The sequence below is a fragment of the Mercenaria mercenaria genome, chromosome 13 (genome assembly GCF_021730395.1).
Source record: "Mercenaria mercenaria strain notata chromosome 13, MADL_Memer_1, whole genome shotgun sequence".
Lineage (NCBI taxonomy): Eukaryota > Metazoa > Mollusca > Bivalvia > Venerida > Veneridae > Mercenaria > Mercenaria mercenaria.
In genome coordinates this window covers 66,730,420-66,751,546 of record NC_069373.1, presented here as the reverse complement: position 1 = coordinate 66,751,546, position 21,127 = coordinate 66,730,420, and the positions used below count along the sequence as shown (strand labels likewise).

The window sequence follows — 21,127 nt, the reverse complement described above, 5'->3', positions numbered from 1 at the left end:
GTAACTCATGACCTAAATAGCAACTATGTGGAACATAGTTTTCAGCAATTGTTTATTTTTATTTCTTTACAAACAGCATTCATTCTTAAAGAGACAACTTTCTGGAAATATTTTATGTATCAATTCTTATATTCTCCTTAATGGAAAAGATTCCAACACTGTAAACTTAAAATTAACACAAACCTCAAGGACTGATGCAGCCACTAAAACCACAAAAATTAGTCCTATGTGAATATTTATCATTTTACAGTAAGTATGGTAAAAGTGTGACTTGCCATCATAAATTGGTAAAATCTCCAATCGTTCTCCTATATCTACAATAATGCCTGACATTGCGTTGTATGAGTATAGAGCAAGTAGTGACTGTTGTACCATACATACACCTTGCACACGCATTTCATCTACCAGGATACGCATCAGCCCTTCCCGTAATTTGTCTCCAAGATTCTGTGGGGTGCTCAACATTACCTGTGGACAGAAAACAAAAATAACTTTCTATCTATCCAATGACAGCAATATTATATAATGGTTCCATAGTTTATCTTCAAATTTAAAGATTTAAAGAAAAAATCTTGGGATTTCCGTCGATTTCTTGAAAACTCCATCTTACACCCTGGAGTGACTCTCACGCTATAAATGACATATAACAAACTACATCTATGCAGTTGAACAGAACAGAACAGAAGTTTATTTTTGCTCTAAGGCCACCGGCCCATGCAAACATATTTACAAAACAACAAAATACAAGGCATATGCACATTCATGTACAGGGTAAAAGAAAATGACATATACAAAGTAACAGAAACTGACAAATATCATACACAAAGTAACAGAAACTGACATATATCATATACAAAGTAACAGAAACTGACATATATCATGTATAAATAATATATTAAAGTTTTAGTAACTAAACATTAGACTTCCGTTTCTCAAAAGCATAATATAAGAAAGTAGCAATGGACCTTATCAAAGTTTCATTTTTTGTTGACATCAGAATATTAAATTTGTTATGCGTTGGACTACAGTAGTATTTTTTAGGTAAATACATCATTCTTAATTCCGAGTAAAATTCACAACAAAGTAAACAAGAGCACCGCCTTGCGGGTGCTGACGCTCATCTGATTTTTTTTGAATAATAGAAATATTGTCCTACCCATGATTTTCTAAGTCTAAAAAGGGCCATCACTCTTGCAAAAAGCAGGATAGAGTTATGTTTCTTGATGTACAGTGTCCACTTATGATGGTGAAAAACTGTTGCAAGTTTTAAAGCAATAGCTTTGATAGTTTATGAGAAAAGTTGACTTAAACATAATATTCAACCAAGAAAATGATTTTTCTAAGTCCAAAAGGGGCAATAATTATTGCAAAAAGCAGGATGAAGTTATGTTGCTTGCTGTACAGGGTCAGCTTATGATGGTGAACAAGAGTTGCAAGTTTTAAAGCAATAGCTTTGATAGTTTAAGAGAAAAAGTTGACCTAAACATAAAACTTAACCAAGAAATCTGATATTTTCTAAGTCCAAAAGGGGCCATAATCTTGCAAAAAGCAGGATGGAGTTATGTTTCTTGCTGTACAGGGTCAGCTTATGATGGTGAACAAGTGTTGCAAGTTTTAAAGGAATAGCTTTGATAGTTTAGGATAAAAGCTGACCTAAACATAAAACTTAACCAAGAAAACTGATTTTCTAAGTCCAAAAGGGGCAATAATTCTTGCAAAAAGCAAGATGGAGTTATGTTTCTTGATGTACAGGGTCTGCTTATGATGGTAAACAAGTATTCCAAGTTTCAAAGCAAAAGCTTTTATAGTTTAGGAGAAAAGTTGACCTAAACATAAAACTTAACCAAGAAATCTGATATTTTCTAAGTACAAAAGGGGCCATAAATCTTGCAAAAAGCAAGATGGAGTTATGTTTCTTGCTATACAGGGTCAGCTGATGATGGTGAACAAGTATTCCAAGTTTCAAAGCAATAGCTTTGATAGTTTAGGAGAAAAGCTGACCTAAACATAAAACTTAACCAGGCAACGCCGAAGCCGACGCCGACAACCGCTCAAGTGATGACAATAACTCATCATTTTTTTTCAAAAAATCAGATGAGCTAAAAATGGAACTCATCTTCTATAATATTCTTATCACATTTTCTACACAATCTATTTTCTATTTCTATTTTTCTATGTCGACCAGTTTCAATCTCAAGATCGTGAGAACCTATTCTAAAATTTGTGTACATAAACCTAAAGTTGTTCTGTGCAGTTATTATTTTACATAAAACCAGATAAAAATCTAATACCTATATATAAAGTATAAATGTTTTAACAGAGACAAAAATACTTTTCTTTCTTTTTTTACTGAATATACATAAAAAATTCCAAGACTGGTTGACACTGAGATCATTATAGAATATACTAACGAGATTGTGAGACTGGGTGACACTGATTTAATATAAAATACACTTACAAGATACTGAGACTGGTTGACATTGAGATCAGTGAACACTTTCAGTAGAATCGCCTTCATCACTGCCATATCAATGTTGAACTGTAGAACAAAAATACTTATTATATATCTATGCTACTTTGTAGACGTATTTCCTTTAACAACATTGCATTTAAAAGCTTATGCATGTGTTTATGATGGAACATTTCTAGAAAAATAATACGTGTTAAAATTAATTAATGAAAATAAGAAAGAAGCATGAAAATGATGTTTTGAATAAAACGAAATGTAATGAAAGACTTAAACAATGAATAATAAATAATTTATAATTATAAAGAACTACATATGCAGTTATAGCATTAATTCCTGAGAAAAACAATCAAACAAGAAAAACAAAGAAAAGAAGAAGCTTTGTAATAAAATTCAAACAGAATTGTAAAAATTGTAACAAATGATTTGAGAGAATGAGAATGGAAAATGAATGAGAACGGATGTCAATGACAGCAATGTGAATAACTTACCTGACCAACTGGCATATAGAATTGAAATGAAGTGGATTAATGTAAGCTAGGTTTGGAAATGTTTGATTTTGTTTGTTTGCATTTTGTAGGCTTCTGATGCAACTATTATTCATATTGTGACTGTCCTGATTCATGAAGAGTACCCCTCCATACATTATTTCAGATACAGATCGGCACCTAGGTAGAACCACTGACCTTCTGTCAGCTAACTGGACAGTTCCCTAACCTAAGCCAGCTCTATAGCTCCGTAATGTAAGCCAGCTGGATAGCTCCCTAACGTTAGCCAGCTCGATAGCTTCGTAACATAAGCCAGCTGGATAGCTCCCTAACATAAGCCAGCTGGATAGCTCCCTAACATAAGCCAGCTGGATAGCTCCCTAACATTAGCCAGCTAGATAGTTCTGTAACATAAGCCAGCTGGATGGCTCCCTAACGTTAGCCAGCTGGATGGCTCCCTAACATTAGCCAGCTAGATAGCTCTGTAACATAAGCCAGCTGGATGGCTCCCTAACGTTAGCCAGCTAGATAGCTCTGTAACATAAGCCAGCTGGATACCTCTGTAATGTAAGCCAGCTGGATGGCTCCCTAATGTTAGCCAGCTGCATAGCTCTGTAACGTAAGCCAGCTGCATAGCTCTGTAACATAAGCCAGCTGGATACCTCTGTAATGTAAGCCAGCTGGATGGCTCCCTAATGTTAGCCAGCTGGACAGCTCTGTAATGTAAGCCAGCTGGATAGCTCTCTAACAAAAAAGATTTTTACGTCCCAAGATAAGATTCAAACCCACAGTATTAACCCTTACCCTGCTAAATTCCTAAAATGGACTGATCCATCATTCAGTTTGGGTGGTTCCACTTATTATTCAAAGGGGTGTTCCCTGAAAATTTACTGATTGAATAGCGAACAGTGCAGACCAAAATCAGCCTGCACATTCTTGGTCTGCACTGGTCGCAAAGGTAGAATAACTTGCCGCCAGCAGGCTAAGAGCAAGTGATTCAAACAACGTTAAAGACAAATCATTGGCCTAACTGAAACCTTTGCAGCACCAGACATACCATATTCACATCATTTTTTTATTATATAAAAATGGGTAGGGTGTATATAATCAGATAAGGAAATGTGTAACATGGGTCTGGAAGCACTTGGTTCATGGGTTTGTTGGAAATGGATAAAATATTTGTAGCTTTTTCTTCTGCTTTTTCTAAAATTTTGCATGAAATCAAAAACAACATTCACTAAGATTGCACAGAAAGTAAATTCTAGATTCCTGGAAAAAAGACTGTCCTAGATTTATTATTTGGTTGCTATGGAAATACTATCGGTTTGCTATGGTAACAATAATGATAAAACACTTACTGGCTGGACACGCCCCTAGAAGAATGAGAGATGAAATGATGGATGAATAATGACAATGACGAGATTCACCATAAACAAAACTGTTCGGAATAATTGAAAAAGCTCACCTCCAGATTTACTAAAATCAATTTCTTAAAACAGACTAAAATGCTTACACATGTGTTAAAGTTAAGTTGTTTTTAGTAAAAGGTGAAAAGTACAGCTTACATCCTAGTTCTACACAAGGTGACCCACCCATGTGACTTTGGATATTGTACCATTACGTAAAAAACGTTCGATTGGGGTAACACCTAGCCTATATTATAAAACTATTGTATCATTGTTTTATTTATATACAGTTACAAAAATTTTCTGCTGAGCCCAAGATATGCTGGAAAGTACTTATAAACTCCTAATGTTATGCATCAAATTTATCAACTGCCACAGAGAATTTGTTTGCATATTTTGCAGACTACTTACGTCTTTTAGTTTATATGTAAATCTGAAGATGAACTGTGTTAAGGCCAAAACAACTTATTTCTATGTTTACAGTTGTATGCTAGGTAGAATAACAGACTTTGAATTCATAACACAATAAAATTTGTCTCTTATCAACCACAGATATATTTAACTGCCTTTGGTTCCCTCCTCCCACCCCACATTCCATCTCAAGTAAGATCACAGAGTATAGCACACACTAAATATACCGTAACAAAGCTATATCCTGGAGAGTTAAGGCAGTCCAAATTTTCTTTATACATATTCTGGGTATTTATTAGTGACTTTTACTCATTTCCACCTGATAATGAATGTTTAGTTTCACTACAGGAATTCTGGGATGTACAGATACATGGACAAGTGCATTTCTTCACCTATACCAATCAAATCTGTGACAAATAATTACAGTTTATAATCACTTCTACTTTTGAAGGGTTTATGAAATAACAATAAACATAGAAACAAATTATGTGGCATGATGTTGGAAATTAAATTTTACGGATCATCCAAGTATCTAACAAGAGCTGTCAGAGGACAGCAACACTCAACTATTCAACAGCCTTGTCAATTGAATGAATACAAAAGTCGAAAAAGGGGCGTAATTTTGAAAAAAACAAAACAAAAAAACAAATGAATCGAGTTATGGGACCTGCTTTGTGCATGTCAGATCACGACAGTGAACAAGTGTGTGAAGTTTCAATCCATTCCCATTAGTGAGTACTGAGATACCAGCTTACATATAAAACCTTAACCAAAAATTTCTAAGTCAAAAAAGGGGCATAATTTTGTAAAAAAGCAAAACAGAGTTATGGAACCTGTGCAATGTAAGTCAGTTTATCACAGTGAATAAGTGTGTGAAGTTTCAATCCATTCCCACAAGTGGTTACTGAGACACCAGCTTACATACAAAACCTTGACCAAATCGGGACGCGGACGCAAACGTCGAACCATGGGCGAGTCCAATAGCTCTACTATTCTATGAATAGTCGAGCTAAAAATAATAACTATAGTGATGTAAAGTCATGCAACATTTATACTGCAGAAATTAACTGTTTATATTTATTTCAAATACTGCAAAGTCTTCAATAATCATGGAGGACTAATACCACAAATTTCATGGTTATGTTGATTCACTAATTAAATCCAAATGATGTTTAAACTTTCGTATAAAAAAATTCAATCCCCAATAAAATAGCCGTTTTGGACAAAATGGTGAAAGTTTATGCAAAACAAAATTACATTATTTCACAGTATACAACAAACAAATATTTACTGTGTTAATTTCTCTTACTAACATATCACAACACCAAGTACAACAAGAGCTCGTCGAACACGAAATGCCCCCCTTGATGTTTTCAGTAATTGCACAAGGAACAGAAATTATATGCTCACTGTAAACAAAAGTTCTACCATTCTGGTTTAATCTGACCTTGACCTTTAACCTATTAACCTAACAAGAGATTACAGATTGATCTTGGTGCCATCCACTGAGCCATTTTTGAATGTTCCAAATTTCAAGACTAGCTCAAGGTCAAAATCAAGGTCAAATTTCATTTAGGTATAAAACAATATGTATGTGGTCCAAAATTGAAAGTGGTGGCTTGAGAAATGTGAAAGCAGGTCACTAGATCAAATTCAAGGTAAATCATTTCGGTAGACAGAACTATGCGGTGCTTCAAATTGGAGGCCTCAGCTTGAGAAATGTGAAAGCAGGTCACTAGGTCAAAATCAAGGTCAAATTCCATTTCGGAACACAAAACTATGCAAGTGGTCCAAAATTTGAAGCCTGTACCTTCAGAAATGTGAAAGTAGGTCACTAGGTCGAGATCAAGGTCACCTCATGTCAAGGTTCATCTTGCCACTCAAAACTATACATGTGGTCCAAATTTGAATGATGTAAGTTATGGACATGAAGATTCTAAGTTTTTCCCTGTATAAGTCTATATGAACCATATGACCTCTGGGGCGGGGCCATATTTGACCCGAGGGGGATAACTTGAACAACCTTGGTAGAGAACCACTAAATGATGCTACATTACAAATTACCAAAGCCATAGTCTTTGTGGTTTGGACAAGAAGATCTTCAAATTTTTTCCCTATATAAGTATATGTAAACCATGTGACCCCCAGGGCGGAGCCATATTTGACCCTAGGGGAATAATTTGAATAATCTTAGTAGAGGACCACTAGATGATGTCATATAGAAAATATCAAAGCCCTAGGCCCTGTGGTTTTGGACAAGAGGTTTTCAAAGTTTTTTCCTATATAAGTCTATATAAACCATGTGACCCTAGGGGTGGGGCCATATTTGACCCCAGGGAAATAATCTGAACAATCTTGGTAGAGGACCACTAGATTTTGCTACATACCAAATATCAAAGTCCTAGGCCCTATGGTTTTGGAAAAGAAGATCAGAAACCATTTAACTGTTCCTGGCCAATGTAACCTTGACCTTTGACCTAATTACCTCAAAATCAATAGGAGTCATCTGCTGGTCATGGCCAACCTAACTATCAATTTTCATGACACTAGGCCCAAGCGTTCTTGAGTTATTGCCTAGAAACCATTTTACTGTTCCTGGTCACTGTGACTTTGACCTTTGACATACTGACCTCAAAATCAATAGGGGTCATCTGCTGGTCATTACCAACCTCCCTATCAACTTTCATGATCCTAGGCCCGAGCGTTCTTGAGTTATCACCCGGAAACCGTTTTACTGTTCAGGGTCACTGTGACCTTGACCTTTAACATACTGACCTCACAATCAATAGGGGTCATCTGCTGGTCATTACCAACCTCCCTATCAACTTTCATGATCCTAGGCCCAAGCGTTCTTGAGTTATCATCCGGAAACCGTTTTACTGTTCCGGGTCAATGTGACCTTGACCTTTTACATACTGACCTCAAAATCAATAGGTGTCATCTGCTGGTCATTACCAACCTCCCTATCAAGTTTCATGATCCTAGGCCCAAGCGTTCTTGAGTTATCATCCGGAAACCTTTTACTGTTCAGGGTCACTGTGACCTGACCTTTACATACTGACCTCAAAATCAATAGGGGTCATCTGCTGGTGATACCAACCTCCTATCAAGTTTCATGATCCTAGGCCCAAGCATTCTTGAGTTATCATCCGGAAACCGTTTCTACATTCCGTCCTGTGACCGACCTGACATCAGCTCAAAACAATATACATCTTTTGACAAGGGGGGCATAATAAAACATGCAGTATGTTGGTAATTAACCAGCAACCTAAACTTATGTCACCTTTCAGACATTAACATGCATCAAGTTCAAACGGTATCAACCAGTTTCAACAGGATTCCTGTGCTTTTAATCTATCCAATTTAAAATATATCCCAACGTCCTCCTTTCAGGTGTTCCTAACCTTTAGCCTACTGACGGCAATTGATACTGCCTTTTGCGACCAGTGCAGAACAAGATCAGCCTGCACGGATGCTATTCAGTCAGTAAATTTTCAATGAACACCTCTTTGATAAACAAGTGGGACCACTACATTTTAGAAATTTAGCAAGGTGAAGGTTAAAGCAATTGACAGGAAATTGAGTCTGATGGCTGAAAAGAAGAGATTTGAAGTTTGTGGATAGCTGCATTAAAACTGGACGGGCTTAAAATCTTAGTTCCTTTAAGGCTTCAACTGTTAAATAGCACAGAAACCCTGTGAATACATTTCAACTACACAATGCACTGCATAACAAATCTTGAGTATGAATTAAGTTGTTACCTTATCAACCTTATTAGTTGGTTGTATAGGCTGTGAAACTTTGGATGATTTTCTAACATCAGGTCTTAGTGCATCTGCACCGACAATGATTTCTCCCGTCTGTTTGTGTACGGCTACTATACTTGGGAAAAACACTTGAGGCAGTGTTGCTGAAAGGAACAAAATATACACATCATTCATTATAACATTTTTTTTTGTACAGTCAGTACAGTGAAATCTTCACTAAAGTCCACACGTGAACAGAAACCAACAGTAACAGCTTTGAAGACCACCATTTTCATTTCCATTTTAAATATCAGCAGTTTATTTCTAACTTCTAACAGTGATAACTTGCAAATAAACGCCCTTTGTTGGCTCTCTCAAGGGAGATCTTTCTAAATAGGTGTTACTGTATTTATAAAATACAGCTGAAACTCGATCTCAAACACTCTAATCTCAAAATTACTGCTACCTTGAAGACATTTTCAAGTCCCTTCCCGAAGAAATGTGCTCAAAGTAACATTTTAAGTCAAATTTAGGTAAAACACTTGATCCCGTTGAATTTGAAATACCGAGTTTCAATTGTATTTACAAAATTATTTTTTTTCCAAAAATATACACAACAGTCATTGTAAACTCCTTAATCACTAATTTGTTATCACATATTCTTCTTTTTTACATTAACTGAAACTTTTTTTCTGGTAAAGTAATTAAGTAGATGCACAATTTTAGGTTAAGTATTAACAAGTGTAAAATAACTGATCAGTCATAATTATCTTGTATACACTAGTAAGCCAGTATCAGGTACAGCTGAACTTGCATGAAGATGTAGTTGTGTGATAACTTCTTTCTTACAAGTTCACATCTTCTTTTGTACAAAGATTACAGCTGAACCTGTCCTAGCAACCACCTGCCTGAATCAGCCAGACTGTGTCACTCTCTTGACAGGTTTGACTGTATTATTATTATTTTCCCCTTGATATGAAAAAGTATAAATCAGATATTTGTCTGTCATCCTTGAACATTTGTGCAGTGTGACTGAACTGTAACAGTTGTTTTTATATATAATATCAATGGCAAAGGTAAAACAGTAAGTTTCCAACTTTTGGCTAAGATGGAGGTGCCATTTCTAGGTTTCTAAATACTTCTGTCATGTGGCAGTACCTGATAAATATCAAAGTTTGCCAACTTACCTCTCTCTCCAAGGATCCCCGCCCGTATACCACTGCTACCTATATCTATAATCACCACTTTCTGAAAAACAGATTTTTTTTTATATTTAAATTGACAATGTATTTCCTGTGATGTACCTATATAAACAGATGTTGCTGAATCTACAGTGACGCTGACCAATGCAAAATTCCTCATAGATTACATTGATCCAACAGGCACGGTGTGTTAATGGAGCTAAACTGGTCATGCTTGTTTGTAACATCATGTCATACAAATTGCAGTTTACTAGACACTGCCAGTGTATTGTGAAACATTAAAACCTTTGCTGTTTCAACAGCCACTGTCAATAAAAATTCACAAGACAGAAATGTATCCTTCAAGAAATCCAAATCATCCATTTACTGATATCTTATTACTTTGAAGAGTATTAGCTATGCAATGTACAAAAAGGATTTCACTTCCGCAAAACTTGGAAGACAGACAAATAACTTTCACACCTGAAGAATGAAAACCAAAATGAATTTCTTTTAATTCTTTTATTTCCAAGGTTCGGTTTAAATGGTGTTGCAGATTTTACAAAGGCAGAAGGAAAACCATTTTAACACAGGATTACATGAACTTTTTTTGTATCACAAATAGCGGTTAATTTACCTTTTTTGGATGTGGTATAGAGGCAGGTGAAGGTCTCACATAGGTAGCTTTAACATTATCGGCTGTCTGCGATTCTAAAGCCACCTTCCACAGGCCAAACTCATGATCTGTTGGCACTCGCACCATCAAATACTTTCCTCTCTGAAAACACGTTAAAACTATAAGTGAAAAAAAATAAAAAATTCCAGTAGATATGATACCTATATTTTAATTCTATAACTTCTTCCTATTTGAGTTGCTTCCCTTGTATCATGGAAAAATTAATGCTTTTCACTTTTGGGAAATTTTTCTTTGTTCATTCGAAGTGCATTTTAATATCATTTTATCAGTTCAATATTACCTAATTTTCATAACTATACCTTGATTTCCTACCAGAACTTGGTAACATACATTTCCCTCATATGGAATACAATAGCTGATTTTCAGTCATGAAGAAAAAAAGGCCACACAGGAATACCAAAGTTACAGATCTCCTAAGTGTTTTCTTCATAGAAAGACTGATTGGTAAAAAAATCAACACGAAAATTATTCTAGATATGGTGACATACCCCATCATCCACACCAAGTACCCGAGGTCCCAGCTCTTCCACCTTACCCCCCATCAACTGCAAACTGTCACTTGGTTTATCTTTGTTCCCAGTCTGAAATAAAAACAAGTTTGTTCTCAATTCATTTAAATGTACAGCCTGCAAGACTCACTGGAAAGTAGTATTCTAAAATGTTGGAAATTTCGCACCTCAACCAACCAAATTTATTTTTGCATACATGGCCAAATTTTGAACTACTGACCAAGTTTAAGTTTTTCTGCAATCAGCTCATCATCACCTACAAATACGCCAAGTCTGAAAACTTATTAGGTTATGCTCTGGACACAAAATATGAGGGACAAATTTAACATTAGTTTGTGACCTTAACGTTTGACCTACCAACCTCATTCATGCAATCTAATCATGTCTCATTGCCACCTAACGGATGCCAAATTTAAAGTTGATACTTTGAATGGTTATTGAGTTTTGCTCAGGACACAAAAAATGACGTACAGAAGACAGACAGATGCATGCACCATCACATAATATGTCAGTTTTGCCAAAGATGGGGCAGATAAGAAGTTATAATTCCCATTCAAAAATTTCATTTAACATTTCTTGGTCATTTTGCTAGCAGAGGTGAAGCAGAGGTGCGAGAAAGAACAAATAATGAAAGATTTTCCATTCTCAAGAAAGTTACTAACACTCAATGACAGAAAATGAAAAGCTGCTTTTCACCTAAGGTAGCATTATTTGCATACTTATTAGTGAAATAAACTCAGGGTGGAGTATTCTGTATGCATGAATTGACATTCATGGAGATAAAATTCTGCCAAAACACACACCTGTGAGAATATATTAACATTTATTCAGCATGCAATGAAATAAAATTTATTACACAAGCAATGAAATAGTGACAGACAAATTTATATAAACTATTAAAGTAACAAAAACAAACAGGAGTTGTCAGATACAGCCTGCTCAATTTTTTATGCTTGATAATGAAATGGTATATCTGAGGAAACTACAGCTATCACTGGAGTGATTAATACCCCTTGATGTGGATAATGATGTTGTACAACAGTTCAAAGCAGATTCAAATTTATTTAATGATAACAAAGATAAAGTGAAAGTGCATCAAAACATTACAACATGGAAATAATTCATGAAATATTTCTGTCAGAGTTATGTACCTTGTATCTTATGATATGGGTGATGATATCTAACAACTTTTTCAAGTCTGAATCCAATACATTTTGTAATAACTGAGACAGAGTGAATGGGCATCAAAATTTTAATCTGAAATTCTTTATCAAAATAGGGCAAAATTCATGAATATTGTTGCAAGAGTCATACGATGTGGGTGGTGATAATGATGAAGAAATGTTCTAGGTCTGAAGCAGTGTTTTTTGGGTGCATTATTTCATCATCTGCCATTCAGAGTAAAGTCCCTGCAAGCCAAGCACTATAAACACAGTAAATGCAACAAGAGCCAAGCATCACCAAGCATGCCACCAAAGAAAGATGCTTCAACTATCCATTACTAAGATACATTTGAACTTGAACTATATTGAAAATGATATAAACAAGAGCTGTCAGAAAAAAGCTATGCTCGACTATTCAACATTGTCAAATGAATGAATATAAATGTCAAACAAGAGGGCCATGAAGGTCCTGTATCACTCACCTGACCTATTGACCTAAAGATCATCAAGATTAATGTTCTAACCAAGTTTCATTAAGATATGGTCATAAATGTGGTCTCTAAAGTGTTAACTAGCTTTTCCTTTGATTTGACCTGGTGACCTAGTTTTTGACCCCACATGACCCAGATTCAAACTTGACCTAAAGATCATGAAGATTGACATTCTGACTAAGTTTCATGAAGACACTGTCATAAATGTGGCCTCTAGCGTGTTAACAAGCTTTTCCTTTGATTTGACGTAGTTTTTGACCCCACCTGACCCAGATTTGACCTATAGATCATCAAGATCAACATTCTGACCAAGTTTCATTAAGATATCATCATAAATGTGGCCTCTACAGTGCGAACAAGCTTCTCCTTTGATTTGACCTGGTGACCTAGTTTTTGAATATCGAACTCGTCCAAGATTTTATTGGGGGTAACATTCTGACTAAGTTTCATTAAGATTGGGCCAAAATTGTGACCTCTAGAGTGTTAACAAACTTTTCCTTTGATTTGACCTGGTGACCTAGTTTTTGACCCCAAATGACCCAATATTAAACTCGTCCAAGATTTTATTGAGAGAAACATTCTGACTAAGTTTCACTAAGATTTGGCCAAAATTGTGACCTATAAAGTGTTAACAAGCTTTTCCTTTGATCTAACCTGGTGACCTAGTTTTTGACCCCAGAAGACCCAAAACTCATCCAAGATTTTATTGAGGGTAACATTCTGACCAAGTTTCATTAAGATTGGGCCAAAATTGTGACCTCTAGTGTTAACAGTCAAATTGTTGATGACGGACGACAGACGAATGACGGACGACGACATATGACAGACACAGGGTGATCACAAAAGCTCACCTTTGAGCACTTCGTGCTCAGGGGAGCTAAAAAGGGGCACAATTTTGTAAAATTGCATAGTAGAGTTAAGGAAAATGTGCACTGCGTGTCAGATCATCACAGTGAATAAGTGTGTGAAGTTTCAATCTATTCCCATTAATGGGTACTGAGATATCAGCTTAAATAAAAAACTTAACCAAAAATTGCTAAGTCAAAAAAAGGGCACAATTTTGTACAAGAACAAAATAAGAGTTATGGAACCTGTGCAATATAAGTAAGTTTATCATGACTGAATAAGTGTGTGAAATTTCAATTCATTCTCACAAGTGGTTACTGAGACACCAACTTACAAAGAAAAACTTAACCAAATCGGGACACACGGTTGAGTCAAATAGCTATACCTATTCTTCAAGAAGTCAAGCTAAAAATCAAGGGTAATACTGCTAACATAAAACATTTAGAACAACATGGCAAAAACAAGGATCCCACCTTGAGAGGATAGTAAGCTAAGTAAAGCAAGCCTGAAGTTATTTAAGTATTATTTTATCCCGATTTGCCAGAAAATGTAGTTATTTTATCAGAATCCCCATTAACAAATGTAGGTAGCATCCATATAATCAAAACAGAATATAGTTAGTAAAGGGTCTCCTTGGAGGAGTGGTTTAAATTCATGACTCTAAACCATCAGTCATTCTTAGCTGTAAAGTCCGAGCAAATGTGAATTCTTTGAGGACAGGAAATATACCAGAAGGATTGAATACGAATGAGAAATTTCTGTAGATCAACCAAGTTTTAGCTCTCTGGCAGTAACGTTCAAGGTCAGAACTGTTTACTTATGAGGACATTTTCAGTATTTTTCCACCAGAAAAGCTGGTATGCGCTGGTAATTGCACTGTTCACTGAATATAAACATTTGTTTGTTAGTTCAAACATGCAGTGCTGTGCAAAACCATTTTAAAATCCTCCTTTTAAAATATAGAATTGTGTATCATCTACAGTTATGTATTGATCTATAATATTGCATGCATCAGTATTCTTTATGATATGAGCCACGACATGAGAACATAGTGGGTTTGCGACCAGCATGGATCCAGACCAGTCTGCGCATCCGCGCAGTCTGGTCAGGATTCATGCTGTTCACTGTCAAAGCCTATTGCAAGAATACCGTTAGTCAACAGTATGGATCCTTACCAGACTGCGTGGATGCGCAGACTGGTCTGGATCCATGCTGGTCGCAAACCCACTGCTTGTTTTCTCATGGCGCGGCTCATATTTTAGTAAAGTATTTTAGTTTATAAAATACAATTCTATTACAGCTATATTGGAATTATAAAAATATATAACTTACAATTTCATGCATATATTTTATTTCTTTAGGTATTGAATGGTGTAAAATTTTACATGTAACAGCAAATTAAATTACTTAGTTTCTATGTAAACTTGGCTACTTAATTTTTCTAGAAACTACACATTTTTAAAACCTCAGTATTCCATGTAATATATACTGCATATTGCATATTTACTTACGTTTCTGTTAACCTGTTGGTGACACATTCTTTTTAGTTCTGTGCATTTGTATTATAATAATTTGCGTAATTTAATAGCATTTTTATGAATATTCATCAGGCAATTACCAAATGCAACAAAACAGATTGCATGCAAATAATATGCAAATTTTGGCAGTATTCAACAAACGCAACAAAATCATCTTCATGCATAGAGATAGAAATGGTTGTCAATAATGATTAATTACGAGAGAATTGCAGAAGCAAAAATCTAGCACATATAAACTATACTACTCACAACAATCTGAACCAGAAGTCCCAGTGTAAATTTGGTTCTATATATAACTGCTTTTGCAAGAAAACCAAAGCCAGGCTACTTTTCCTTACTGTGTAAGATCACCCTCCCTGCATGGGGGATTTTCTGTGCTGTTTCTAAATACATGACTGTATATATAATAATTATATTGTTTTCTGAAAAACTGTGATGTACATATATGTACATGTACTCTTTTTCAGAAAACTGTTCCCATTATACACTCAGCACTTTTTCTACTATTTAGTGGTTTATGCTAATTTGTAATTTGTTTTAGCTCAACTGCAAAGAAAGCTTGAAGTTATTTGAATCATTTTTGATTCTACTTCCTGGAAAAATCAGTACTTACAGTGATACAAGAAGGTGTGGTCTTGACCCATGTGGGACTGAAACCAACCACCTCCAGTTGAGAGGCTGACACAGTAACCACAAGACCACGAAAACCACTGCTCCCTTTTAGACCCCTTAACAATATTGTATCTGCTACTGTGTGGGACTTTCCTATTTAAAGCCCTTTAAAGGTATTGGGCTTAAAGCTGTTTTCTTCATAACGGTGGTCAATTAACCTAACCAGTGCTCCTAAACTTGTGTCTGTAAGTTGCACACAACTTCCGCTCATTAATCAGAGGTGAAGGACAAATGACTTCAGGCAAAGTCTTCTTAAAATTGTAAATAAATAGCAATCAATGGCACACCCTGGGACCACACAATCACTTGCTTGTAGTCTTGTCCTTCACCTACAGAGACCTTTTAAACTAATGAGAATTCTGTATCAGGAGGGAACGCTATCAACCTTGGTGCTCACCAATTAAATGGAACTTCTACAGACACGAAATTAGAGGATTCTTTTTTATACAGATAAATTAATATGCTGGAAAAAAAAGTCTCATTTTCAGGAAGATGAAGTTTTCTGCAATGCAGACAATGAGTAAAGGGAGGTTCTTTAGTATTCAAGCGCAGATCTTCAGTAAGTTATGACACGAGATCAAACTGCTTTTGTCTGATTTTACACACATTTTGATTCTGTCTACACCTGACAAGGTAGACATTTCACAGCTTACACATATAAACACTACTTGCTGAAATATATACAGGGCAGTTCTAAGGTTCAGATAATATATCTTCAGCTAAGCGAATTAACCTTGATTACAAAAGGTCAGCCACACCCTATCGTGCCAATACATTCCATTTTTATTGTAGTGTTATTACTGGGTTTCACATTGGTTTCAGTTAATTGTTCTAGGTCTGTGGTACTGGCATAAGTAACATCTTCCTACTTAGACTATAGCACTAACAAGGTTCAAGTAAACTAATGTTAGCACTTTTCTTCATTTGAGCCACCCCATGAGAAAACCAACATAGTGGCTTTGCGACCAGCATGGATCCAGACCAGCCTGCGCATCAGGCAGTCTGGTCAGGATCCATGCTGTTCGCTAACGGTTTCTCTAATTGCAATAGGCTTTGAAAGCGAACAGCATGGATCCTGACCAGACTGTGTGGATGCGCAGGATGATCTGGATCCATGCTGGTCACAAACGCACTGTGTTGGTTTTCTCATGGCACGGCTCATATACTGAATGATTTGCTGGTCAACAATCATATTCATTGACCAGCAGTCCTTCAGACATCATGAAATTGTTTTCACTATTGACTGGCAAGCCATTCAATAAGTTTATAATATTGCACTTAATGATTACCTCATAATAATGGAGCCAGCCATCTTGAGCTCGAAAAAACCGTCTCTTCCATGTTTTCAGCAGTGTGGCTTTCTTCTTGTTCATTGGCAACTTCTCCATGAGGCCCTCCATTCCAATAAACTTGTGGGATATATCCTCTATATTCTGTTGTGTAAAAATGACAATAATATGAAAAGACAAACAAGAGGGCCAAGATGGCCCTAGGTCGCTCACCTAAGAAACACTCCATAACAGTGTAAAACCTGTTTGACCTAGTGATTTCATGGATACAAATATTCTGACCAATTTTCATTAAGATTGAACCAAAAAATTGGTCTCTTGCGATAAAACAAGCATTTTCTTAGATATGACCTAGTTTTTGACCCTAGATGACCAATGTTCAAACTCGACCTAGATTTTATCAAGGCAATCATTCTGACCAAAATTCATGAAGATCAACTGAAAAATAAAGCCTCTATCACATACAGAAGTTTTTTCTTTGATTTGACCAAGTGACCTAGTTTTTGACCTCAGATGACCCATGTTCAAATTCGACCTAGATTTCATTAAGGCAATCAACCTGACCAAATTTCATAAAAATCAATTGAAAAAAAAAACAGTCTCTATCGCATACACAAGATTTTTCTTTAATTTGACCTAGTGACCTAGTTTTTGAACTCAGATAACCCATATTCAAAATCGACCTAGATTTCATCAAGGCAATCACTCTGACCAAATTTCATGAAGATCAATTGAAAAATACATTCTCTATTGCATACACAATGTTTTTCTTCGATTTGACCTAGTGACCTAATTTTTGACCCCAGATGACCCTTTTTCGAAATCGGCCTAGATTTCATCAAAGTAATCATTCTGGCTAAATTTCATGAAGATCAGTTGAAAAATACAGCCTCTATTGCATACACAAGGTTTTTCTTTGATTTGACTTAGTGACCTAGTTTTTGATCCCAGATGACCCATTTTCGAACTTGGTCTAAATCTCATAAAGGTTATCATTCTGACCAAAATTCATGAAGATCAATTGAAAAATACAGCCTCTATCGCATACACAAGGTTTTTACGTGATATGACCTAGTGACCTAGTTTTTGAACTGAGATGACCCATTTTCGAACTCGGCCTAGATTTCATCAAGGTAATCATTCTGACCAAAATTCATGAAGATCAATTGAAAAATACCTCCTCTATCGCATACACAAGGGTTTTCTTTGATTTGACCTAGTGAACCTAGTATTTGACCGGTTGACCATTTCGAACTCTGCCTGAATTCATCAAGGCAATCATTTCTGACCAAAAATTATGAAGAAGAATTGAAAAATACAGCCTACTTCATGCGCATACACAAGGTTTTCTTTGATTTGACCTAGTGACCTAGTTTTTGACCCGTAATGACCCACTTCGAACTGGTCTAGATTTCATCAAGGTTTTCATTCTGACCATATCATGAAGAAATTGAAAAATACAGCCCTATCGCATACACAAGGTTTTTCTTTGATTTACCTAGTTGGCCTTGTTTTTGACACCTGATGACCCAATATTCGAACTTGCTAGTTTCATCAGGTTTCATTCTGACCAATATTCATGAAGATTAATTGAAAAATAACCGCCTTCTATATCGCATACACAAGGTTTTTCTTTGATTTGACCTAGTGACACTAGTATTTGACCCGAGAATGACCCATGTTCAAATCGGCCTGATTTCATCAAAGTTATTTATTACTGAACGCAATATTCATGAAGATTAAATGAAAATCAGGCCTAATCGTATACACAAGGTTTTTCTTTGATTTGACCTAGTGAACTAGTTTTTGATCCAGATGACCCATTTCGAACTCGGCCTAGTTTTATCCATGTTAATCATTCTGACCAATATTCATGAAGATTAATTGAAAAATACAGCCTCTACTCATACACAAGCTTAATGTTGACAGTCGCAGTCTACGGTCATGGACTCCCTGACATCGAGCGATCAGAAAAACTCAACTGTGCATTGCTCAGGTGAGCTAAAAAAACATCATTGTACAGTATTTTAAAACTCAACAACTTACACTGCCAAGTATGGTATGCAGAAATCACTGTAATTAACCTTTACCCTGCTAAATTTCTAAAATGGACTGGTCCATCAGTCTATTTGGGCAGTGCCACTTGTTTATCAAAGGGGTGTTCATTGAAAATTTACTGACTGAATAGCAAACAGAGCAGACCATGATCTTGGTTTACACTGGCTGCAAAGGTAGAATCACTTGCCATCAGCAGGCTTAAGGTGAATGACCATTGAATTTTCTTAAATGTATCACTGTGCCTTTCCAGTCTATTAAGTGGCATTTGTTCAAAGCTGCCAACTTCACACAATATTTTTCCACCTCATCAATTTTTGTAACAAAACTAGTATATTTTCCTATACATGTACTTACGTCTGGCATCATTCTGACTTCATATAGTTTTGCCAGCAACTTGCACTGAAATGTTAAATGTTCATTTCTATAGCAATGTAGATACATGACTTAACTCATAGAATGCGGCAGAAATTGTACTGACAAAACACAAAAAGCCCATCTAAATACAGCATTTATGCAGCAAAAAGCTATGCAAAGCAGTCTCTTTCAATAAGTCATAGATGAAAAGACAAAATTAACATTATCTACTCAGTCTGTCTATTTAAGTAGTTATGGCTTCCAAAGAATTACAAGGAACATTACTTTTATTATGTTCATGTCTGTTTTCAAATGAGGTATTACATAATAAATTATTTCTAACAAAGTAAAACATCTATTGCTTGAGGTCATCATCATCATTTTCAGTAATCCCCTCACTCTCAGAGTCAAGACTTGGAGGTCTAAAAGAGGAGGAAAAATTGCTTGATATAATATGTTCCAGGATTTCAAAAGAACCAATCATAAAAAAACAAGAAAAGTGAAATGTTTGCTTGGACAACAAATATTCAAGTGAGTAGTGTTTGATTGCAAAAAGAAATTTGTTAGAGTTAAGCTTACAGGATCCCATTCTCTAAACTTGACTCTTGTATCCACAACAAGCTCTTCCTCCTCATCATTATCCTTGTTGCCATGGATACCAGATGCTGCTGTTGCTGTTGAACTTTGACCTTTAGTGATGACTTCGGCTTTGTTAACATTGCTACCAGGTTGAGGAGCTGCTGGTGTTTTAGTTGACTGTTGTATTTTAGGTGTAACATCCTGTTTTTGTTTAACGTTTTCTGAAATTAAAAAAAAATCAATATGGTTATCAGAATTGTAATATTATTTTGACATTTTGAAACTTTTGAAGATTATCAAGTTACTGAAGACTTAATACAGTAACTAGTTCACTAATATTGTCTTACAGAACTATGAACTTAGCTGACATTAAAACAAAGAATGAATGAATCTTCAACTATTATCTGGTTAGAAAAAATATTATGCTATCATAAATTTGCCTAAAATGTCAGCTAGAGAAGCATAAGATTACAAACCTAAAGGTCACAGGCTCAATTCTCAAGAAAGGCAAATGTTCTCCCTCATAATTAGACAGCAAATGACTTCTGAGTGAACTGACTTCAATCTTATATTCATGTGGGGAAGTTTTCAGTCAAATCTGAACATACTTCAGTCTTATATTCATGTGGGGAAGTTTTCAGTTGAGTCTGAACTGACTTCAGTCTTATATTCAAGTGGGGAATTTTCAGTTGAGTCTGAACTGACTTCAATCTTATATTCATGTGGGGAATTTTCAGTCGAGTCTGAACTGACTTCAGTCTTATATTCATGTGGGGAATTTTCAGTTGAGTCTGAACTGACTTCAGTTTTATATTCAAGTGGGGAAGTTTTCAGTTAACTCTGAACTGACCAGTCTTATATTTTGTTAACTCTGAACTGACTTCAATCTTACATTCATGGGGGAATTTTCAGTCGAGTCTGAACTGACTTCAATCTTATATTCAAGTGGGGAAGTTTTCAGTTAACTCTGAACTGACTTCCATCTTACATTCATGTGGGGTATTTTCAGTTGAGTCTGAACTGACTTCAGTTTTATATTCAAGGTGGGAAGTTTTCAGTTAACTCTGAACTGACTTCAATCTTACATTCATGTGGGGAATTTTCAGTTGAGTCTGAACTGACTTCAGTCTTATATTTATGTGGGGAAGTTTTCAGTTGAGTCTGAACTGACTTCAAATCTAATCTATGTAGGGAAGTTTTCACTTAACTCTGAAGTGAACTCAATCTTCTAT

General features: G+C 35.7%; 1 protein-coding gene across 3 annotated transcripts in view; it reads right to left on the bottom strand.

Annotated features, from left to right (window-relative positions):
• LOC123530617 (uncharacterized) overlaps positions 1-21,127 on the bottom strand; it is a 120,341-nt gene that overhangs the window by 13,298 nt on the left and 85,916 nt on the right. For 2 of the 3 annotated variants that reach the window (XM_053522119.1, XM_053522120.1), the window contains exons 6-15: positions 19,896-20,116; positions 19,317-19,361; positions 16,905-17,048; positions 10,885-10,977; positions 10,337-10,477; positions 9,706-9,766; positions 8,534-8,682; positions 4,314-4,328; positions 2,459-2,539; positions 276-468 (exon numbers count right to left, since the gene is read on the bottom strand). In XM_053522119.1, the coding sequence (XP_053378094.1) occupies positions 276-468; positions 2,459-2,539; positions 4,314-4,328; positions 8,534-8,682; positions 9,706-9,766; positions 10,337-10,477; positions 10,885-10,977; positions 16,905-17,048; positions 19,317-19,361; positions 19,896-20,116 (1,143 nt within the window). The remainder of the gene's footprint in view (positions 1-275; positions 469-2,458; positions 2,540-4,313; positions 4,329-8,533; positions 8,683-9,705; positions 9,767-10,336; positions 10,478-10,884; positions 10,978-16,904; positions 17,049-19,316; positions 19,362-19,895; positions 20,117-21,127) is intronic. The other variant, XM_053522121.1, reaches the window with a different exon arrangement.